The sequence below is a fragment of the Curcuma longa genome, chromosome 11, assembly GCF_044706935.1.
Source record: "Curcuma longa cultivar G26 ecotype Majalengka, Jawa Barat chromosome 11, ITB_CL_G26_1.1, whole genome shotgun sequence".
In the NCBI taxonomy this organism is placed as follows: Eukaryota; Viridiplantae; Streptophyta; class Magnoliopsida; order Zingiberales; family Zingiberaceae; genus Curcuma; species Curcuma longa.
The window spans coordinates 14,675,404-14,692,856 of NC_133871.1; the positions used below are offsets into that span (position 1 = coordinate 14,675,404).

General features: G+C 37.6%; 3 protein-coding genes across 4 annotated transcripts; 1 reads left to right on the plus strand and 2 right to left on the minus strand.

Annotated features, from left to right (window-relative positions):
* Nucleotides 1-2,158: 2,158 nt before the first annotated feature.
* LOC141837657 (auxin-induced protein X15-like) lies at nt 2,159-2,506 on the minus strand. Its single transcript, XM_074725027.1, has one exon. It carries the CDS (start codon nt 2,504-2,506, stop codon nt 2,159-2,161), a length of 348 nt encoding a protein of 115 aa, XP_074581128.1.
* Nucleotides 2,507-4,084: 1,578 nt separating this feature from the next.
* On the plus strand, nt 4,085-7,567 carry LOC141840431 (serine/threonine-protein kinase STY13-like). The gene is made up of 3 exons (XM_074728413.1): nt 4,085-4,244; nt 4,400-5,451; nt 6,874-7,567. The coding sequence occupies exons 2-3, from the start codon at nt 4,538-4,540 to the stop codon at nt 7,208-7,210; spliced, it is 1,251 nt and encodes a 416-aa protein (XP_074584514.1). The 5' UTR covers nt 4,085-4,244; nt 4,400-4,537; the 3' UTR covers nt 7,211-7,567.
* A 413-nt stretch (nt 7,568-7,980) lies between these two features.
* LOC141841728 (squamosa promoter-binding-like protein 12) lies at nt 7,981-15,924 on the minus strand. Of its 2 annotated transcripts, none has more exons than XM_074729919.1 (5): nt 15,847-15,924; nt 13,718-14,436; nt 13,243-13,379; nt 11,334-11,591; nt 7,981-8,570 (listed from the first exon to the last, which is right to left on the minus strand). In XM_074729919.1, exons 2-5 carry the CDS (start codon nt 14,389-14,391, stop codon nt 8,350-8,352), a joined length of 1,290 nt encoding a protein of 429 aa, XP_074586020.1. In that variant the 5' UTR covers nt 14,392-14,436; nt 15,847-15,924; the 3' UTR covers nt 7,981-8,349. The 2 variants fall into 2 exon arrangements, with proteins under 2 accessions (XP_074586020.1, XP_074586019.1); XM_074729918.1 differs by lacking the exon at nt 15,847-15,924 and adding an exon at nt 14,676-15,152.
* Between the last annotated feature and the right edge of the window lie 1,529 nt (nt 15,925-17,453).

A 17,453-nucleotide genomic window follows, 5' to 3' on the forward strand; every position in this document is an offset into this window, starting at 1 on the left:
TCTAATTTCTATCATTATATTTAACAACCAAATCTACTATCGGTTGTTAAATTTAACGATCGAAATCAGATTCGATCGTTAATTAGCGATCGAATTTAATATTAGTCGCCAAATCGAATTACAACGAAATTTTTTATGATTTTTTTTTCAATCGTTAATCAGATTTAATGATCGATTAGTGATTGAAAATTTGATCGTTAATCAGATTTAACCTCGAGCCACTACCGGGTCAAGTTGACGAGGAAGTTGACCAGCTGGTTGACGAAGTTTATAATGACAATTGCAAACCTTTATGATGGCTTGAACCCAGTGACGGCGGTCGGACGAGTTGATGCCGATAATTGTGTGCAGTGGCTGGGAACGGACTTTGTGGATGAGCCAGAGGTTGTAGGCGATGTGAAAAAGGAGACCTAAAGGCACCAGCACGAGGTCGAGATAGCTCTTCCTCCAAATCAAAGACCCCGCTGTTGCTCCAAAGACCAAACTGAGTGTAATAAATGATATTTATAAACTGTTGGGGATCAACCCCATGTGAGATGTGACGACAATGTGAGATGTGATGACAATTTGTTATAACTAACTAACGTGTCTGTGTCTCTGTGTATTTAATGGAAAGAAGAAAAGAACGAGAGAAAAGAGGAAAAGAAAGAGTGTAATTAGTTAAATGTTTTAATAAAAATGATGAAGTGTAGGAAAAGTTTTGGTTGATTTATTTGAGAATAATTTTAATTTATTAATCTGATTTTCTACATATATTTAGGTTTAACACTCCAAAATATAAAAGCATATATATACAGCAGTAACAATTGGCGGACAGGGCCGACGTGTCGTCGGTGATATTAGCAAGAGAAAAATTTGCCATGGCTACTTTACATATATATGATTATATATCTATATCATCGTGGAAAGGCAGCTAGCTGCTGAGTGTGTCTATTGAAAATAGAGTCAGTTTTCTTTTCCTCCGGTGAGGTGACTTGATGAATCAGCAACTATACACGCACGTACGCCTTTCTGTGTTAGTGGCGCTGTGTTATCTCCCACGTTATCCAAGAAATTAATTAAACAAGTTTTGCTAGTTGGTAGTTTGTGTGCCCATATCGATATAAATGGCCATATTGAGGTGTCAAAAGAGGCATAATTAATATGAACGAAACACCTTAACTTTACTTTGATTGGTGTTCAAAAGATAATAAAGTAACTACTCTCAGTAGTTGATAACACTTTTTTCTCGATGTCTTACGTTTAGCAATACTTTTAATTATGTCAAATAAATGACATTTTGATTCTAGTCCACCAAATCAATATTTAGCACTTGCACTTTGATTGTTTGCTTTTATAAATGACACTTTGATTCTAGTCCAAAGGATCAATATTAATTTAGCACTTGTGAAAGCTGGGAGGGTGGGGTAATTCAATTAAGGCAAAATTTTCAATGATATATAAACAGAAACAATTTCTTTCAAGATTAAATTTTCTCTAAAAATCCAGGTAGAAATTACGTACATCCCAACTTCTTAGTTAATAAAGACAAGCAATGCTATGGTTTAAGTCCAAACTCGCGCCTTGTCTTGTAGTTTGAAACTCGGATTAGGGTTGCCTTGTCATTGACTTCTTTTCTGATAAAATCCATTAAAAATTAATTCAATTGAAAAACACCATTCTTTTACTAATATTGGATCAAATTGGCGTTTGCTAATTTGCTCCCTGATTTAGTTGATCAAATCCTGTTTGGTTATAGAAACGTTGTTCACATCTAAATGAGATTCTTTTCGCTTTAGACATCAAAGTGGTGTCTGATGAATCCTCTATTTTTGTCACAAAATGCATAGTATCATATATTACGTGGATATTCAGGTGAATCATATAGATAATTCTTTTGCATAGAACATTCTTATAATTAAACAACGACGAATTTTTAGGTATCAACACTGAGACAAATCTTTCTTCAGGAATTAACACCGGCCGGACAAGACTGCTCGTAATTGAAATGTGGTAATTAAAGGGAGGCATAACATAACTTTTCACTAATATCTATATATATATATATATAATCCATGGATCTTCCCTAGCTGCGATAATATATATAATATTCCAACTCCATGCTATGTTAATTAACAAATCCTCGATCATATGTATATCTCTAACCAAAAATCCTGGATCATATGAAGTTTCTCATCAGCTTCTTGCCCTTCTTCCCCGATGATCTCGCCTGCGCCCGCAACGCTTGCAGCAGCCGCTCGAAGTCTTCCTCGTCGCAGGGGATCCGCAGCCCGCCAGCCTGGTCAAACCCGAACTCCTCCTTCACCCTCTCCATCAACGGCCGGAACACCGGCAGGCACAGGTAGCTCGTCGGAATCACGAACCGCCTCAGTTCCTCCCCCACGTACACCGCCATGCACCCCTTCGGCACCGCCATCTCCTTGCCATGCAACAGCGAGTCCTTGATCACCTCCTTCTCCCTCTGCGACGACTTCTTCCTCCCTTTGATGAAGAACAGCACTGCCATATTCTTCGGACTCGATCGGGATCCAAATTACAAATGTTGATTAATGCTCAACTTAAGTTTTCACTCGCATGGAAAATATCATCGCAATGTCAATGATCAAAATAGTGGAGCTGCAGGTATTAAAGAAAAGGTCCAACTAGATCTCCCTGCCTTCAATTCTCTGAGAATTTAAGGTCATGGAATGCAGTACTTGGCCCTTCTCTATAATATATTGTGTAGTGTACTAGTAATTTGGTCTTTGGCTAAAGAATCAAGATCCAAGGGTCAGATTTTATAAACGTTGTCTTTTATAAACTTGTGTTTTCTTTATTCACTCTTGTGCGATTAATTTGAGATATTCAAGCTGGCTAATTTGGTGGTTTGCATGTCTACTTGTAAGTATATATTTGATAATCGTTATCTATTCTTAATTTGCAGACCAATTCATATATAACAATTAATAAATGGAGCGTGCACGATATATATACAAAATAAAGTTGAATCGAAAATAAGAATTTTCCGTTTCTTAGTGATTTCCGCGCGGTGTACTTTGTTAATTAAGAAAAAGATTCATTTGTCTCCTGATTAGTGAAAGAATAGGTCTTTATTTTTGTAGTAAAAAACAAAATTAAGACACAGCCTGGCTCCAGAGGAAAATGCACTTTGATTAATTGAATATTAATTGGGAAGAGAGATAATATAATTTAGAAAATAAATAGCCACCATTCAGGAAAAAAATGTATAGAAAAATATAGAAATGGATTGCAATCTCTTGCATAAACAAATACAAGATGGGAACATTCTCGTTAAATCCTATATCACTGCACCATTGTTGATTAACCCAATGCAGAGAGCGACGCTAGGTAAATCATCGCTTCGCCAATGAGAACATCGAGGTGATGAGGGTTTTTAACGATAAACCACTGCGATTTGGATGGCATTGTTGTAGTCTAGTTGATTAATTAGTTCAAGATTTTAAAATCCAAGGATCTGCTTAATCTTAATCAAGGTTTAGTATAGTGTTGTTGGAGTTCAGATGATTAATTAGTTCAAGACGGTTAAGTTAATTATAATGTGACCTTATGGTTATTGCATGTGATTACATGTTTGTGGTGTTTTCCCACTATTTTTATAACTCATAAATCTAATAGACTTGCTTATTCTATTCAACAATTCAATGCAAGGTTAATTAGGTTGGAAATATGAATGGAAACAATAAAATGGAAGGATGAAGAAGACCTTCATTATGGAGGAGTTTAATTCCACATTGGTAGTTGAGGGGCAACTTGGTTGGTTTATATTGTATCACAAGCATTGAAGTTGTGAACAAATGCAAGGGGAGAGACTTTCTCTCACGCGTGGGTGCGCGCTCGTTGAATATCGGATCGGTCAGGGCAGAATTTGCCCAAGTGGATCAACCCCGATCCTTTTATGGAACATTTTATCTCCGCGTAACGGCCCTGCGGCTTCTTGTAACGGTCATATTGTAACACGACAGTTGGGGAATAACCCAAACTGAAAGGGTGTAATAGTAAATGAAACAAGAAAAATGATTTATAATAATGAGTAGAGACGCGTGAAGGGAAAGCAGAAGAAAGCAATCAAAGGATTTACTTCTCCTGTCCGCACCGATCGTCGTCTTCCGGCCGCCACCGACCCTTCCGCCCTTACCTTCCCCATTCGACCCTCTTCGTGAGCCGGATTCCTTGTTCATATGCAAGATCCCTAGTCCCGGCCGGCCTCTCTCCTCAAGATCGAGGTAGGCACTCTCACCCGGTGCTTCCTATGCTTCGATTGAGTTTTGCCGTTTTGTTGCCTGTCGATTATTAGCGGAAGTTTTTACAAAGGTTTTAACTTTAGGTGCTTCCATTGAATATTCTGACCGATATGCTTTTTTCGATTCGGGTATAACAGGTGTCGCCTGCGTACCGACGGGGATTCATGTTTGTAGGTTTTGGTAACTCTTGACGCTCGAAATGAATGGAAATTTATGTGCTTTCTAGAAGCATCTGACGTAGTTAGTTGAATCGGGGATCTTTGGTTCATCTACAAATGGCGGATGGATCGAAATTTGCTGCGATTATTGGTGGCGGGGTTAGAGGAAATGTCGTTGGGAATGGGTTTTATGATATGGGATTTTACCAAAAGCTAGATGAGGGTTCTAACATGTCGATAGATAGTGTTAGAAGCCTTCAGACGAGCATTGATGGTGGGTCGGCGGCCATGTCCGTGGAAGATAGCAGTGTCGGATCGAACAACTCTAGGACTGGAATACTGCACCACACTGGACTCCGCCTATTCCCAGGTGTCAATTTCTCCGTGGGGCATAGCGTGCTGAGACCTGGTAGGGTCTCTCATGCTATGAACGAAGACGCTTTGGCTCAGACCTTGATGGACCCACGGTATCCTACAGAGTCTCTCGAGAACTATGATGAATGGACCCTATATCTAAGGAAGTTGAATATGGGGGTGGCCTTTGCTCAGGGTGCTTTTGGGAAGCTCTACAAGGGTACTTATGATGGACAAGATGTTGCTATTAAGCTGCTGGAAAAGCCTGAGAATGATCCTGAGAGGGAATTGGTCATGGAGCAGCAGTTCAGACAGGAGGTTATGATGCTCGCAAATCTCAAACATCCAAATATTGTCAGATTTATTGGGGCCTGCAGGAAGCCTATGGTCTGGTGCATTGTGACAGAGTATGCAAAGGGTGGATCGGTGAGGCAATTTCTTATGAAGAGGCAGAATAGATCAGTCCCTCTAAAGCTGGCAGTCAAGCAAGCAATAGACATTGCTAAGGGGATGGAGTATATTCATGGCTTGGGATTCATACACAGGGATCTTAAGTCTGATAATCTACTTATATTTTCGGATAAATCAATTAAGATTGCTGACTTTGGGGTTGCTCGTATTGAGGTCAAGACTGAAGGAATGACACCTGAAACTGGAACTTATCGGTGGATGGCTCCGTATGTGAAGTTGGCCTTTCATAAGTTTTTACCATTTTAACATCTATTGAAGTCCTCACTGAAGGACACAAGTTTTTTTTCTCATCATTCATTGTATTTGTTGACAAGATAAGATATTTTCATTCTAGGTATGTTGACAAGAGTTTTGTACTGCTATATCAGAGTATAAAAATGTGATATTACACCTAAAAGATAGTAAAGCTATGTAGCATATAACATCATGTGACAGTAGGAAAGAGAGTTATTAAGTGCATAGACAGGGAAGAATCACCAATCTAGATCCAATTAGGCAATTTTCAGCTAAAAAATGTGCTTACTAGTGACTGCTGATAATGCATAATAAAAATCCTATCAGAGTTTGGTTGAAATATCTTTCCTTCAAGTTGTGGTAATGATTTCTTTGATTGATTTTTGTTCTCATGAATTGCCCATTAGAACCAACATATGTATAACTCTGCCATGATAAATGTTTTTGATGTGCTAATTGATGTGCTATATGAGGAAAGGCCTAAAACAACAACCACAATGAATGCATGCACTCTTCTAGGTTAATTTAGGATGTGTAGATATGTTTCATATTGCTTCATATATGTTTTATAGTAGCATAATCATTTATATAATGAAGCTTAATCTTCATATGCTGCTGCTTGTTAAGAGATCCCTTTATGCAGTTGGACTAAGATTTTGTTCAATTGAGAATGACTTCCTGAGTTGGACTAAGGAAGCCAAGACTTTGGAATATTGCAAATTACATTTGCTGTTAGATTTACTTCCCTGAGTTCGATTATCCACAAACAAGCCAAACATCTTAGAATAGTTCACATAGCCCTTAATAGTATAATAAATAATGAAGAAATTCAAAGATTGATTAATTTACCTAGGTTGGATTATTACTGATTTTAAAAAAAATGGTCGGACATGCTTTCTAATTTGATTAGATGTAAATTGGAATATCTTGGTAGGTTGGGTGGTAAGGAGACCCTAAATTCCTCCAGAATTAAATTTTCAGTTAATTATAATAGCATCCTTACAATATGTATTAGAATGATAATACCTGACAATTTGGTTTCAGGGGCTTAAATATTATCCTCTTTTTGTTCTTAGGACTCAGGGATGGTGGATAATTTGTGAGTGAAAGAACACTACACTCTAGAATGGCAAGATGTTTTCTCTTAGTCATATCTGTAGCAAAGGCTGTTTCCCCTTGAATGTGCGCTTTTTATTGCCAGATATAGGATAATTACTGATATTCAACCTATCATCCAACTATGTATAAAGATCTGTTTTATGCATTACTCTGATTAAGAAAATTCCATCTGAATATGTCGACTTTTGTTCTTTTCTTTTCACTGCAATTTGTTTGTGTTCCTACATTATGGATTGCTACTAAATTTGCCCCTTAACTACACCCATTGTTCTCAGCGAAATGATACAGCATAGACAATACAATCAGAAAGTTGACGTGTACAGCTTTGGCATTGTTCTCTGGGAGCTTATAACTGGAATGCTCCCTTTCCAGAATATGACAGCCGTGCAGGCGGCATTTGCTGTTGTGAACAAGGGAGTACGCCCAATTATACCGCAAGGTTGCCTCCCTGCACTTAGCCAGATCATGACCTGCTGCTGGGACCCTGATCCTGATGTGCGCCCTTCCTTCTCCGACATTGTTGGGATGCTAGAGAGTGCAGAAGAAGAGATTGTGAATACTGTTCGTAGAGCACGGTTCCGTTGTTGCATACAGCCAATGACCTTTGACTGAAGTTTTAGTGAGCAAAAGTAACAAGTGTTTCATGCGATGAAGATTTCTGGACTGCAGATAGATCAGATAAAACTTATTGAAATGAGGTTTTTGGTCAAATTGCCTTTTTTGGACTCAAATTGTTCAAAATATGCTCATGGATAATGTACTGAGTAAATAGGTTCTCATCTGTCTGGATAGTAGTGCTGCTTTCTGTTGAATACAAACCAATGTATATCAATTTAACTCGTCTAAGTGCGATGAGTTCCCAAATCCAGTTAGCTCTGGTGTCGCACATTATTCTTATATTTGTGTATTCTCTATTCTTATGAACAGTGGCTTCTCTGTGCCATTAAAATGCAAGCGATGGTTCGAATCTGTATGGTTATGATGGAATACAAATGGTTTCTTTTACAATGGTTGCCATATTTCTTACCCGTTTACAGAGCATGTTGATGCCCCGAATGTATAGTCGAAGACATGACACTTATTCCCAACTGGATTGGTAGTTGATGTTTGCCATAAACGAAGTGATAATTTAAACTCTGTGCTCTTTATTGACACTCAACTCCCATGATTAATCAATTCTGCACTCTAGATCGAAACATCAACTCTACATAGAAGTGTTTAAACGATGTTTTTCAAGTATCTTGCTTCCTCTTATCTATTTCCTGGAGTTCATTCTATCTTAAATCATTTTGAGATGGAATGTTGAACCTTAAAAATATTTCATACCCATTAGCCTTTCGTTCACAATTACAGCCATCCATTATACCTGTGTATTAGAAGGCGATCTTCTCTCAACTTGGAATGGACTGAGCTCAACCCGATTCAAAACTACGAAAGGACCAGTGAAATATAAGACAAAAATAGCTACTTCTCACATTTACCCATTCTCCAGCTGATGATGATATTTGAAATGGCATAATGGGCGATCATTTGAAGCTAAAATTTCCAGTACCTAGGATTCTTCAAAACGGCAAGTACACGGAACCACAAAGTGGAAACTAGGACTACGTACCATATTGAACTGTAAAACAGCACAAGACACCCAATCTACATGAATACATTCAGATTGACTCTCTTTAAAGTGCCCATAACATCCTATTGAAGTCGACGGGGGGCTCCTTGGGCGTCCTGTGCAATTGGAAGTCCCAGAGTTAGCTTTGATTGTTTTGCAGGTCAAGTCTGATCGGTGGCTGTTCTTCTTGCCAAATGCCGCCTGTTTCATTAGTCTGAGTTGATACAAAACTGATTGGATTCGCACGCTGGAAATTCGATTGTGCCTTGTGTGGAAAACAAGATTCAGATGACAGAAGAGAGAGAACACACGGATTCGGTGCTCCATTGAATTTATGAGAAAAAGCAGGTGCTACTGGATCTGTGGAAAAAGATTTATGAGACCCATTATAGAAACTTGAACAAGTAGAGTGCTGTTGTTAACTCGGAAGGATTACAAAAAAAAAAATACTAACTGAAAAAAGGTTCTCAGTTAGAATCTGAGCATTCTATAGCTACAAACTAAATTATGCTTTATGAAACAAACATTAATGAAACCTCTACTTCATCACTAGTAGATAATATATACAAACTGGTCTTTATCTGAATACTCAAACTTTTAGATACATGGTTAATCCATCAATTTTAACATGATATCAAAGCAAGAAGTTGAGGCTTCAAATTCCACCTATGTTAAAAAAATTCTAATCAATTTCATGTATTGAGGGGTTCAGAACAATCAAGTGAGTACTTCATCCACACATGAAAGGAGAAGTGTTTAATAAAATAAATATATAAATTAGTCTTTTCTTTAATAGTTCAATCTTTTAAGATAACTAGTTATCCAATCAACCCTAATAATAGCCAATGAAGGATAGTTGTTTACGTTTGTAGTAGGTACATGATTGGAAGAGAAAATAAATTTGAATTGGAATGCAAGGAAAGGTAACTCATCTAAAGCATATAATAGATAGTATGCTACAATACATGAATCATAAACATCATTTCCATTAGCTTTTTAAAGATCATAAATTGGTAAAAGTTAAGCAAGTCATCAATAGAACATGAAGCTCTAGTAGGCAAGTTTACTAAGTTGATAGGCAATCAAGGTGCAAAAGATGACAGATAAATACTGTCATGGCCGACTAACTATAAGATGACTGCAGAGCCACATGGTAGCTAATCCTCCTGCAAAAGTGAGATCATACATGTAGATCATGATAGTGTCCTCCAACAAAATCAATTTATCAACAAGAAAACCTATTCTTGGTCTCTTTCTGAACTTTATTCTGGGGATGGAATATGAGTAAGTGCAAGCAGAAAGTTGCCATATGTTGGCGAAGAAATTTTTTTGGCATTAAAATTCCGAATACAATTCTCCCAGTGAGAGATGTTTCACTTTGGGACTTTGAAGCAATTATTTCATCTCTATATGAAAATTCATACATGGGTCTTGCTACTTCTTCTCTTGTGTGACAATACTATAACATGCACATCATAGTTGTTAATGACTTCATATATATCATTTAACGAAGTTCAAAAGTTGGCATGATGTTATGCAAATTCAAACAAACAAAAAGGAGGGGGGGGGGGGGGGGGGGGGGGGGGGGGAGGTTACTCTACCTCAAATTTCTTCCTGTACTCACCACTAAAATCATGTCATAGAAAGTGATTGCCACACTGATTAAGAGAAGAAATGGAATAACTCAGGAAATAAAAATGCCTAGCTGAAAACACTTTATACCAACAGCATGGCAAAAAGAGAGAATTCAATTGTATAAAGAATATTAAGTTCCATGTTGGCCAGATATCTCACAGAAAATGTAATTAAAAGTAAGATTTTAAAAGCATATGTAGGCATCATGCAGTCTATCTTTTAAATATAGGTGGCTATTAAAAACATATATAGGGGCATGTGAGGTGGCTATTAAAAAATTAAAATAATTTATAATGCTAAAATGTTTGAAATACATATCATAAACTATCCTAATTGAAATATCCAATTACTAATTTCCTACAATATGCATATAATCCATACATAATCTATATTAATAAAAAATGTAAAACATATTATCAGAGTAACATGAATACAATTGAACACTTGAAAAGAATTAACAAATTACCATCTTCAAAAATGAACTTATAAAAGAACTTCATTATCCGTTATCCCTTGACAAGGAACAAGGGAAAGTAATATAGATCACTTAGTCCTGAGTATTGATGGCAAACAAATATACTACATATGATACAATCTCTTACCACATATGCTGAGGAAGTCATAGATGAGGCTTCCTATGCTACTTTTTTAAAACAATGACAAAAAATACTGTATTGACAATGATTTCATTTAAGAAAACAATGTTTTTGCAGGACCCCTGAAAGCATATGCTAAGAATGGTTTGAAATACCTGTGCTGCAGCAGGTGCTGGAAGCTTGAACGAACAATAGGGTTCTGGGGGCTTTTTCAGTACCATTAGTAGGAGATGCAACCGATAAACAATCAGAAGGAAGAGAGAACAAAACAAGGAGGAAAAATAAGATGCAGAGCAAGAAGGAAGAAGACTTCTATCCCTAGAACTTTCTCTTTAGCATGGTGTACGGTTCTGCCAGCTTATCGACATCCAGCAACTCTGCTGGCCTCCTTCAATTTGTGCTGAGGCTTTGGAGATCAACCTCCCCAACAAGTTCTTCAATCACTATTGGATCTCACTGTTTACCTATGTCGTGGTTTCTATAGGTTCTAATGCTGATGTCTTTATGAAATAGTATCAGACGAGATAAACAAAATACAAAACCTTATCTGATGCAACAAGATTCAATTATCATTTATCAGAACCCTTCATTATAAATATATAAATACTGTTTAAGATATGTGACATTTCTTTAGCTTCTAACAAAATATTTAAACTAATGGCTAAACTTTCTTTGTTAAAGGAATCTCAAAGGCGTCGAAAAATGTCAATGCACCTTCTTTGTGCATTACGACATAGGTGGGAATTAGTAGTTGTTGAATGGGCAATTCAACTATAAGTCAAAAGTTTTGCATTTCAGAGAATTGCATTTAAGTGGGTGGATGGAGATTAATGTAGTCATGGAATTCAAAAGCTCTCAGTCAAACAGATGAGACAAGGTTTGATGCCATTACCTTTATTGAATGGCTCAGCGTTCATGTCATTGAAAGGCAATAACTTATTGAAATCATGGTGAACAGTTAGCATGTTCTTTGATACTCCACTGTTGGGAAAATGTAGTTGTCCATTAGCGCCTCCTAATCTACTTGAAGTGACCCATCCGTTAGGACTGAGGTCTAAACCACTTAAGCCAGACCATCTGGAACAGTTCATATCTGTCACCTGATCAAAAGAAAGTTGGCCAACAATCGAACTTGTTTGCCGGCTATCATCTGTATGGACAGAAGAAAATTTTCAGGGATCAAACCTAGAGGGGATTTACAAAGAAATATTGACATTGAGAGAGAAAAAAAAACTGAAAGATGCTAATAAATACACCCACGCAGCAAAGTTCAGCTACTGTGAAAAATTCTCTTTCTCATCCAGCTCAATGGGGGCATAAAGACAGTGGTATCGAGGTGAGACAACATAAAAATATAAAAAGGTTTAAATTATTTGAGACGTTCTAAAACTTCTCATTACATTTTGTTCGGATCAAGGGTCACAAAATGAGATGGGAGCATAAAATCCCATTTACGTTCTTGGGCAGCATACGGCAACCACAATCAGTATGGATAACCATGCAAATAGGTCAATTGCCATCCTATGAATGATTTATAGTTAGCCTGTAAAATCTGATTTCATCTCCTATAATCTTGATTGTCTTATAGCCACTAACTTGAGTTTCTACTCCAGGTTTATTCCTTAGTTTTCCATCCAGATTACCAACATTTCGAGGAAACTGCCAAATGATAAATTTCTCTAAAAATTGTGCACCATTGGTGTGAAATTTTTTCATTAAAATAACATGACTGGAAAAGAACCTAGTTGAGGTCGTGATTGACAAATTCAGAACATCACAGGTTCAGTAGTTAAATTGAGCAATGTATCAAAATTTATTAATTAAATGAGACATTCCAAGACTAGGCCTCATAATTTTTTTAGGTGTCCGGACTTTGCTTGACTAATTCTAGAGGTAGATAACCTTCCCCCTATTCGCTTATTAGATAAATCTGGAGCACAACTTATGCACGGTCAGAAGTCGACCTCCAGAATATTCGTCTCTAGTAGGATTCGAACCCTGGTCGTCTTACTTGTTCGCCCGAGTGCTTTATTACTATACCACACCCCACAGTTTAAAATCTTGAGCCGTTTCACTTAATACAAACAAAATATTTCGTTTCGTCCGCAGACCGGCACCGGCATGCCTCCGGTGTTGGCGTGCACTGAGGCCTTCGGACGCTTCGCGATGATGTGTCCGGACGCATCACAATGGCCTGGCAATGCATCCGGAAGCATCGTGATGGACGCGTCACACTGGCCCGATGATGCATCCGAGCGCGTTGTGATGTCCCAACGACGCATTAGGACGAGTCGCGATGACCTGACGACACGCCGTGATGGCTCGGAGGTCGCTGGCTACGCGTCCGAACAAGTCGCACTGGCCCGAAGATCAATGTGGCAATGTTGCACAAGCCCGCTGTTGTGCGTTGGTGGTGCATAACAAGTGGTGGTCAGGCCGAAGGTTTCAACTTATATTTAATTAACTTAGGTTAATAATTTTAATCAACTTCTGACTATGATTGAAATAATTTAGATAGACTTAATTAAAACCTAATAAAATTATCTCATTAATTAAATATTTAGATTAAATATTTTTTATTTTTAATTAATATATTTTATATTTAAAAAATACTGAAACTATATCGACATGGCATGATGTAGTATTGAAAATACCAAAACTGTATCGTTCACGTCCTGGACCGAAACCTCGGCACGGGTTGAGATTTTAAACCATGACGACCACACACTCGTAGAGGCATCCTCAAAGCTATTTGATGTGTGTGTGTGTGTATAAATAATATTTTGTCATCAAAGTATTACCATAACTTGATGCAGAAAATGCGGCCGAACCAAATGAAATTGTCTTTGGAAATTGTCTGCGTCGACGAGCATTATGTTCAGTTAAGCGTCTTCGGCAGCTTCGCTTATTTTGATCAAACTCGGATAGATTATGAAACCTAAAAGATAAAATAATCATCATATTAATATCAGAAGACGAATAATTAAGAAATTGAGTGAGACCTACAATATTGCTCCTTTACCAATCAGTTTGAATATTTTTGTTATATATAATAATATACTCAAGGCTCTCTAGATCAAATAATTACCAAGTACCATTACTATGTAAGCGCAAATAAGCTTCTTTTACCTTACTGGAAAATGATTCACCATCTAAACTACCCCTCCTTTCCCTAAGAACTTTACTTTCTTAGCCAAAAAGAAAACTAGATAAATGTCCAATTTCTAGGTTAAAATTGTTTAACTAGATATAAAAAGCACTATGCTAAGTCATTACCTGCTACATTGTTGACAGAACCTGCAGATCTGGCCATCAATAATAACCTTGGGAGCCTTGGAATGGCTTCCACAAACTCTATGCTTCCTGTGATAGTCTTTGCAACCGCTGAGATTTGCATTACAACCATCAACTTGGCAATACGAATTCTTTATGTTCTGCTGTGATACCTTCACTTTTTTAACCAAACCATTGGACAGGTTCATGGACGCCAAAGAAGAAGAATCTATGTTGTTTTTTTCAGACATACCTTCCAAATACGTTCCCTTGCAGATCTTAGGACTAATAAGAGGTTTCTTACTACTATATGGAACCACTACCCTATGAAGAATGCTGGCGTCCACCCTGTCCATGCCTTTATTCTCCTTCAAGCTCTCAGGAGGCTGTTTCACTAAATCGAAGGTTGATTGCCGTGTTATGGTTCCTGCCTTTGACGGTAGACCAACAGATACTGACAAGAAGCTTTTTGGTTGAAATTCTATTTCTGAACCAGAAAAGTCAGTACTGCCGGATGAATATACTGATCCGTTGTCATTCCAGTAACTGGTAGTCCAATGGGGATCATAGACTCTGTCAATTTGTTGGATAGGTTTTAGATTCTCACCTTCTTTTCCACTGACAAGAGGCAAGCAACTGTAGTCCCATGGCAAAGGAACCACTGAAGTCCAATCCATCCAAGAGGGACTATTTACAGGAAAGACAACTCTGAATTAACTATCCTGCAGCATGAAATGTTTAAGTACTCATTTGATGCCTCGAGGTAGTTAATCAGGCCAAATGAATTTAAAAAATAGAAACTACAATTCAATGAAGGTATTTGATGATATTGATGCATAACTTTCATATAATGAGCAGACGTGTTCAATCTTAGCACCACATATCAAAGAAAAACTCCTATCTACAAAAATCTGTTAGGTCAGATTTGAATAGATGCATAAAGGAAGCACACTACTTTTACCTCTTAGAATTATGGAAAGCAGACCAAGTTTAGATGAAACAATCTGCAACTGAAACTTTTGCTGCTCTACGAGGAGGTTAGAACAGCCCAAAATCTATTCAAGCAAACGTTAGCTAGTTTTGTGAAACTCAACTTCCATGCATGAAGATTATCTTTAAAAGTTCATTTCCATTCAAACAAAAGAAGAGAATACCCCCAGATCAAGGAGCACCTAGCCGTCATAATTGACTAAGCTTTTGCCATGAATCACACATGTCGATTACTACTCCGACATAAACAACAGCCTTTAATGATTTTATTCTCTCCTTTACAGAATTTATTCTATCCAACAATCCACAAGTACCCGTTTTATACTTTTATCAGCCTACCACTCTAGCTTATACTGTTTTTCAACATGGTAACCTATTTACACTTCAAGACGAAAGACGTAACCAACATGCATTCAGGAGTGATCATGATATTCTTTACTTAACGCAAAATAAGCTGTTCTCCCTTCCACACGGAGTCTCCAAAAATAATGCACCACTCCTCTAAGTTTGGATGCCATACTCGTACCTTGAAACAAATTGCAAATCACTTTTGAGATTCTGAAAAAGCAAGTCAATTTTCAGAGGGCGAAAAAGAAAAATACTTTATTGATTGGTCAGCACGAATCCACCGAGAGAGGTCATTCCCACTTTGATTTACACAGTAACACATGGGTTTCTGACGAGCTGTCAGTCATCAAAACTTTTTACCTCATACCCGCCGACCAATACCCTATTAATCCGGAGTCAAGAAAGAACCGCAATTGACTCTACTCCCTTAAACTCCCATCCCTGATCTAACAGCCGAAAAATAACAACTAGTACAGAAGCAGAAGACCGGGAAAAATGGAGTTTTTCATTAAAAATTATACTTTTTTTTCTTCCAGTTTTGCAACTTACTCGGCTCGCAAACCATAGCACTTGTTAAACTACCTTTACTTTGCGATAGAAGCTTGGGGGGGGGGAAAAAAAAAAGCAAAATCCACTATCAACCAATCCTCCTAAGGGAAGAAAAAGAAAACTAGTCTTTGTTTGACACAAAACCCTCACAACTTGTTTCTGGAGAACACGGAGAGAAAAAAATACCAGTGGATAGGCTGAATGAACATAAACGAAGAAGTTACTAAATCAAAATCATGGCCTACGATGAATCGGGAGCACTTTCTTCGACAGCGCCGATCTACACCTTCCTTGAGTCACGCGGATTAGACGGAAGGGCGACGATGAAGTGGAAAGCAAGTCTTCTTCTATGGAGTTTTGTTATACCTCGGGAAGAAAACCGCCGTCTCTAGAGTAAATTTATTTTATTTGAATAAGTACTTCCACGCGTCGAAACAGGGAGGGAGATCGAAATAGCCCAAACCTCGAATGTAATTACCTTTGTCGTGGGCCCGGCCTTATTTTTTACAAATTAAAGTATCCCCGAGCATGAACCCCCCCGAAAGGCACCAATCCAGGGAAGTGTGGGTCCAGTTGTGGCACCAATCAAGAGGCGAGATAGCGTTGTTCGCGAGACAAATCAAGTCAACGCAATTACAGACCCAGTCTGACTAATTTTAAAATTGACGAAACCCTGATTTTAATTTTTTTTATAGCATATAGTTTTAAACTTTTAATTTTTTACGTATAATTCAATGATAAAATTAAAGAATTAAATTTTAATAAAAGTAAATACCTTTTTAATACTTTAAATTAATCTCCATGAATTGGGATGCTGTGCTGCGATTGAGATATAAACCCGCCCCTTTTGTAGCTTTGCGGATTCTGATCGTACAGTGCAAGATTATGACGTGCATAATTCACTAAATCTCAGCAAACGAATAAGAGAAGAAGTCAGAAGTCAACTTGCATTATGAAATTAATTGAGATCATTAGGCAATATAATTAGGCTTATCTAATACATAGTTGTTATGATTGTGATTTTATTATTTTTAATGGCCATACTATCCCACCTACTGAATAATATATATGTAAACGCACGTTTCCTGCCGAAAATAAATTATACTAATTTTCCTATAAACTTATTTTTTAATCAAATTTTCCTAATTAAACTCATTAACTGCTAAATTAAATAATTATTAATTAAAAAGCTTAAATTATGTGTGTTACATTCGCATAAATTTATTTTTTTTAAAAAAATTAAGGGATTAGGAATTATGTACTAGAAAATGAGGGTTAGTTTCATGGTGCTGAATTTGCAACATCAAAATAGAAGGCTGCAGAGCGACATCGTCAAGAATGAGGATCATATGTGTTCAAAATATCATGTTCATGTTATTCTACCACCTGTGCCCCCGCAATGGCCAAGTCGCGGAAGCCCCTCGTGGTAAATATGGAGAATCCTGTCTAGTTAAAGACAGTCAATCTGAAAACGTCCACCCAACAGCTGTTGGTCTTCTGTAACGGACGCCACGTCAGTTTGTGTGAGAGAGGAGAGCTTGTGGGTATGAGAATGCTTGGGACGAAGAACTTTACCTATTCAACACAAAAAGAATGATAAAAAAACAAATCAATAAGATAGGATATTAGTGGAAACCAACTCCGCGTTTGAAATTTGAAATCTCTGATGAGCTCTGACTCTTTGCCCCGAAAAATACATAGCAGTCGATGCCGGCTCTCCAGGGTGCCATCTCGCTCAAATCTCTCCCTTCCTCGAGAGCATCAAATCGGCTCTTCTCCGGGTAACGTTCCGATCTTCTTTTTCCTGGCAAGAGCGCTCCATGCACTCCAATCTGCACTCGCATAACCTTAT

Bases quoted from the DNA above. Each gene is read 5' to 3' on its own strand.
- LOC141837657 (XM_074725027.1), bottom strand. From the start codon at position 2,506: ATGGCAGTGCTGTTCTTCATCAAAGGGAGGAAGAAGTCGTCGCAGAGG.
- LOC141841728 (XM_074729919.1), bottom strand. From the start codon at position 14,391: ATGGATTGGACTTCAGTGGTTCCTTTGCCATGGGACTACAGTTGCTTG. The intron at 13,380-13,717 runs GTAATGACTTAG...TTTATCTTTTAG, and splicing joins TTCTGTCAACAATGTAGCAG to GTTTCATAATCTATCCGAGT. The intron at 8,571-11,333 runs GTAATGGCATCA...CTTTTTCCACAG, and splicing joins CGCTGAGCCATTCAATAAAG to ATCCAGTAGCACCTGCTTTT.
- LOC141840431 (XM_074728413.1), top strand. From the start codon at position 4,538: ATGGCGGATGGATCGAAATTTGCTGCGATTATTGGTGGCGGGGTTAGA. The intron at 5,452-6,873 runs GTATGTGAAGTT...CATTGTTCTCAG, and splicing joins ACTTATCGGTGGATGGCTCC to CGAAATGATACAGCATAGAC.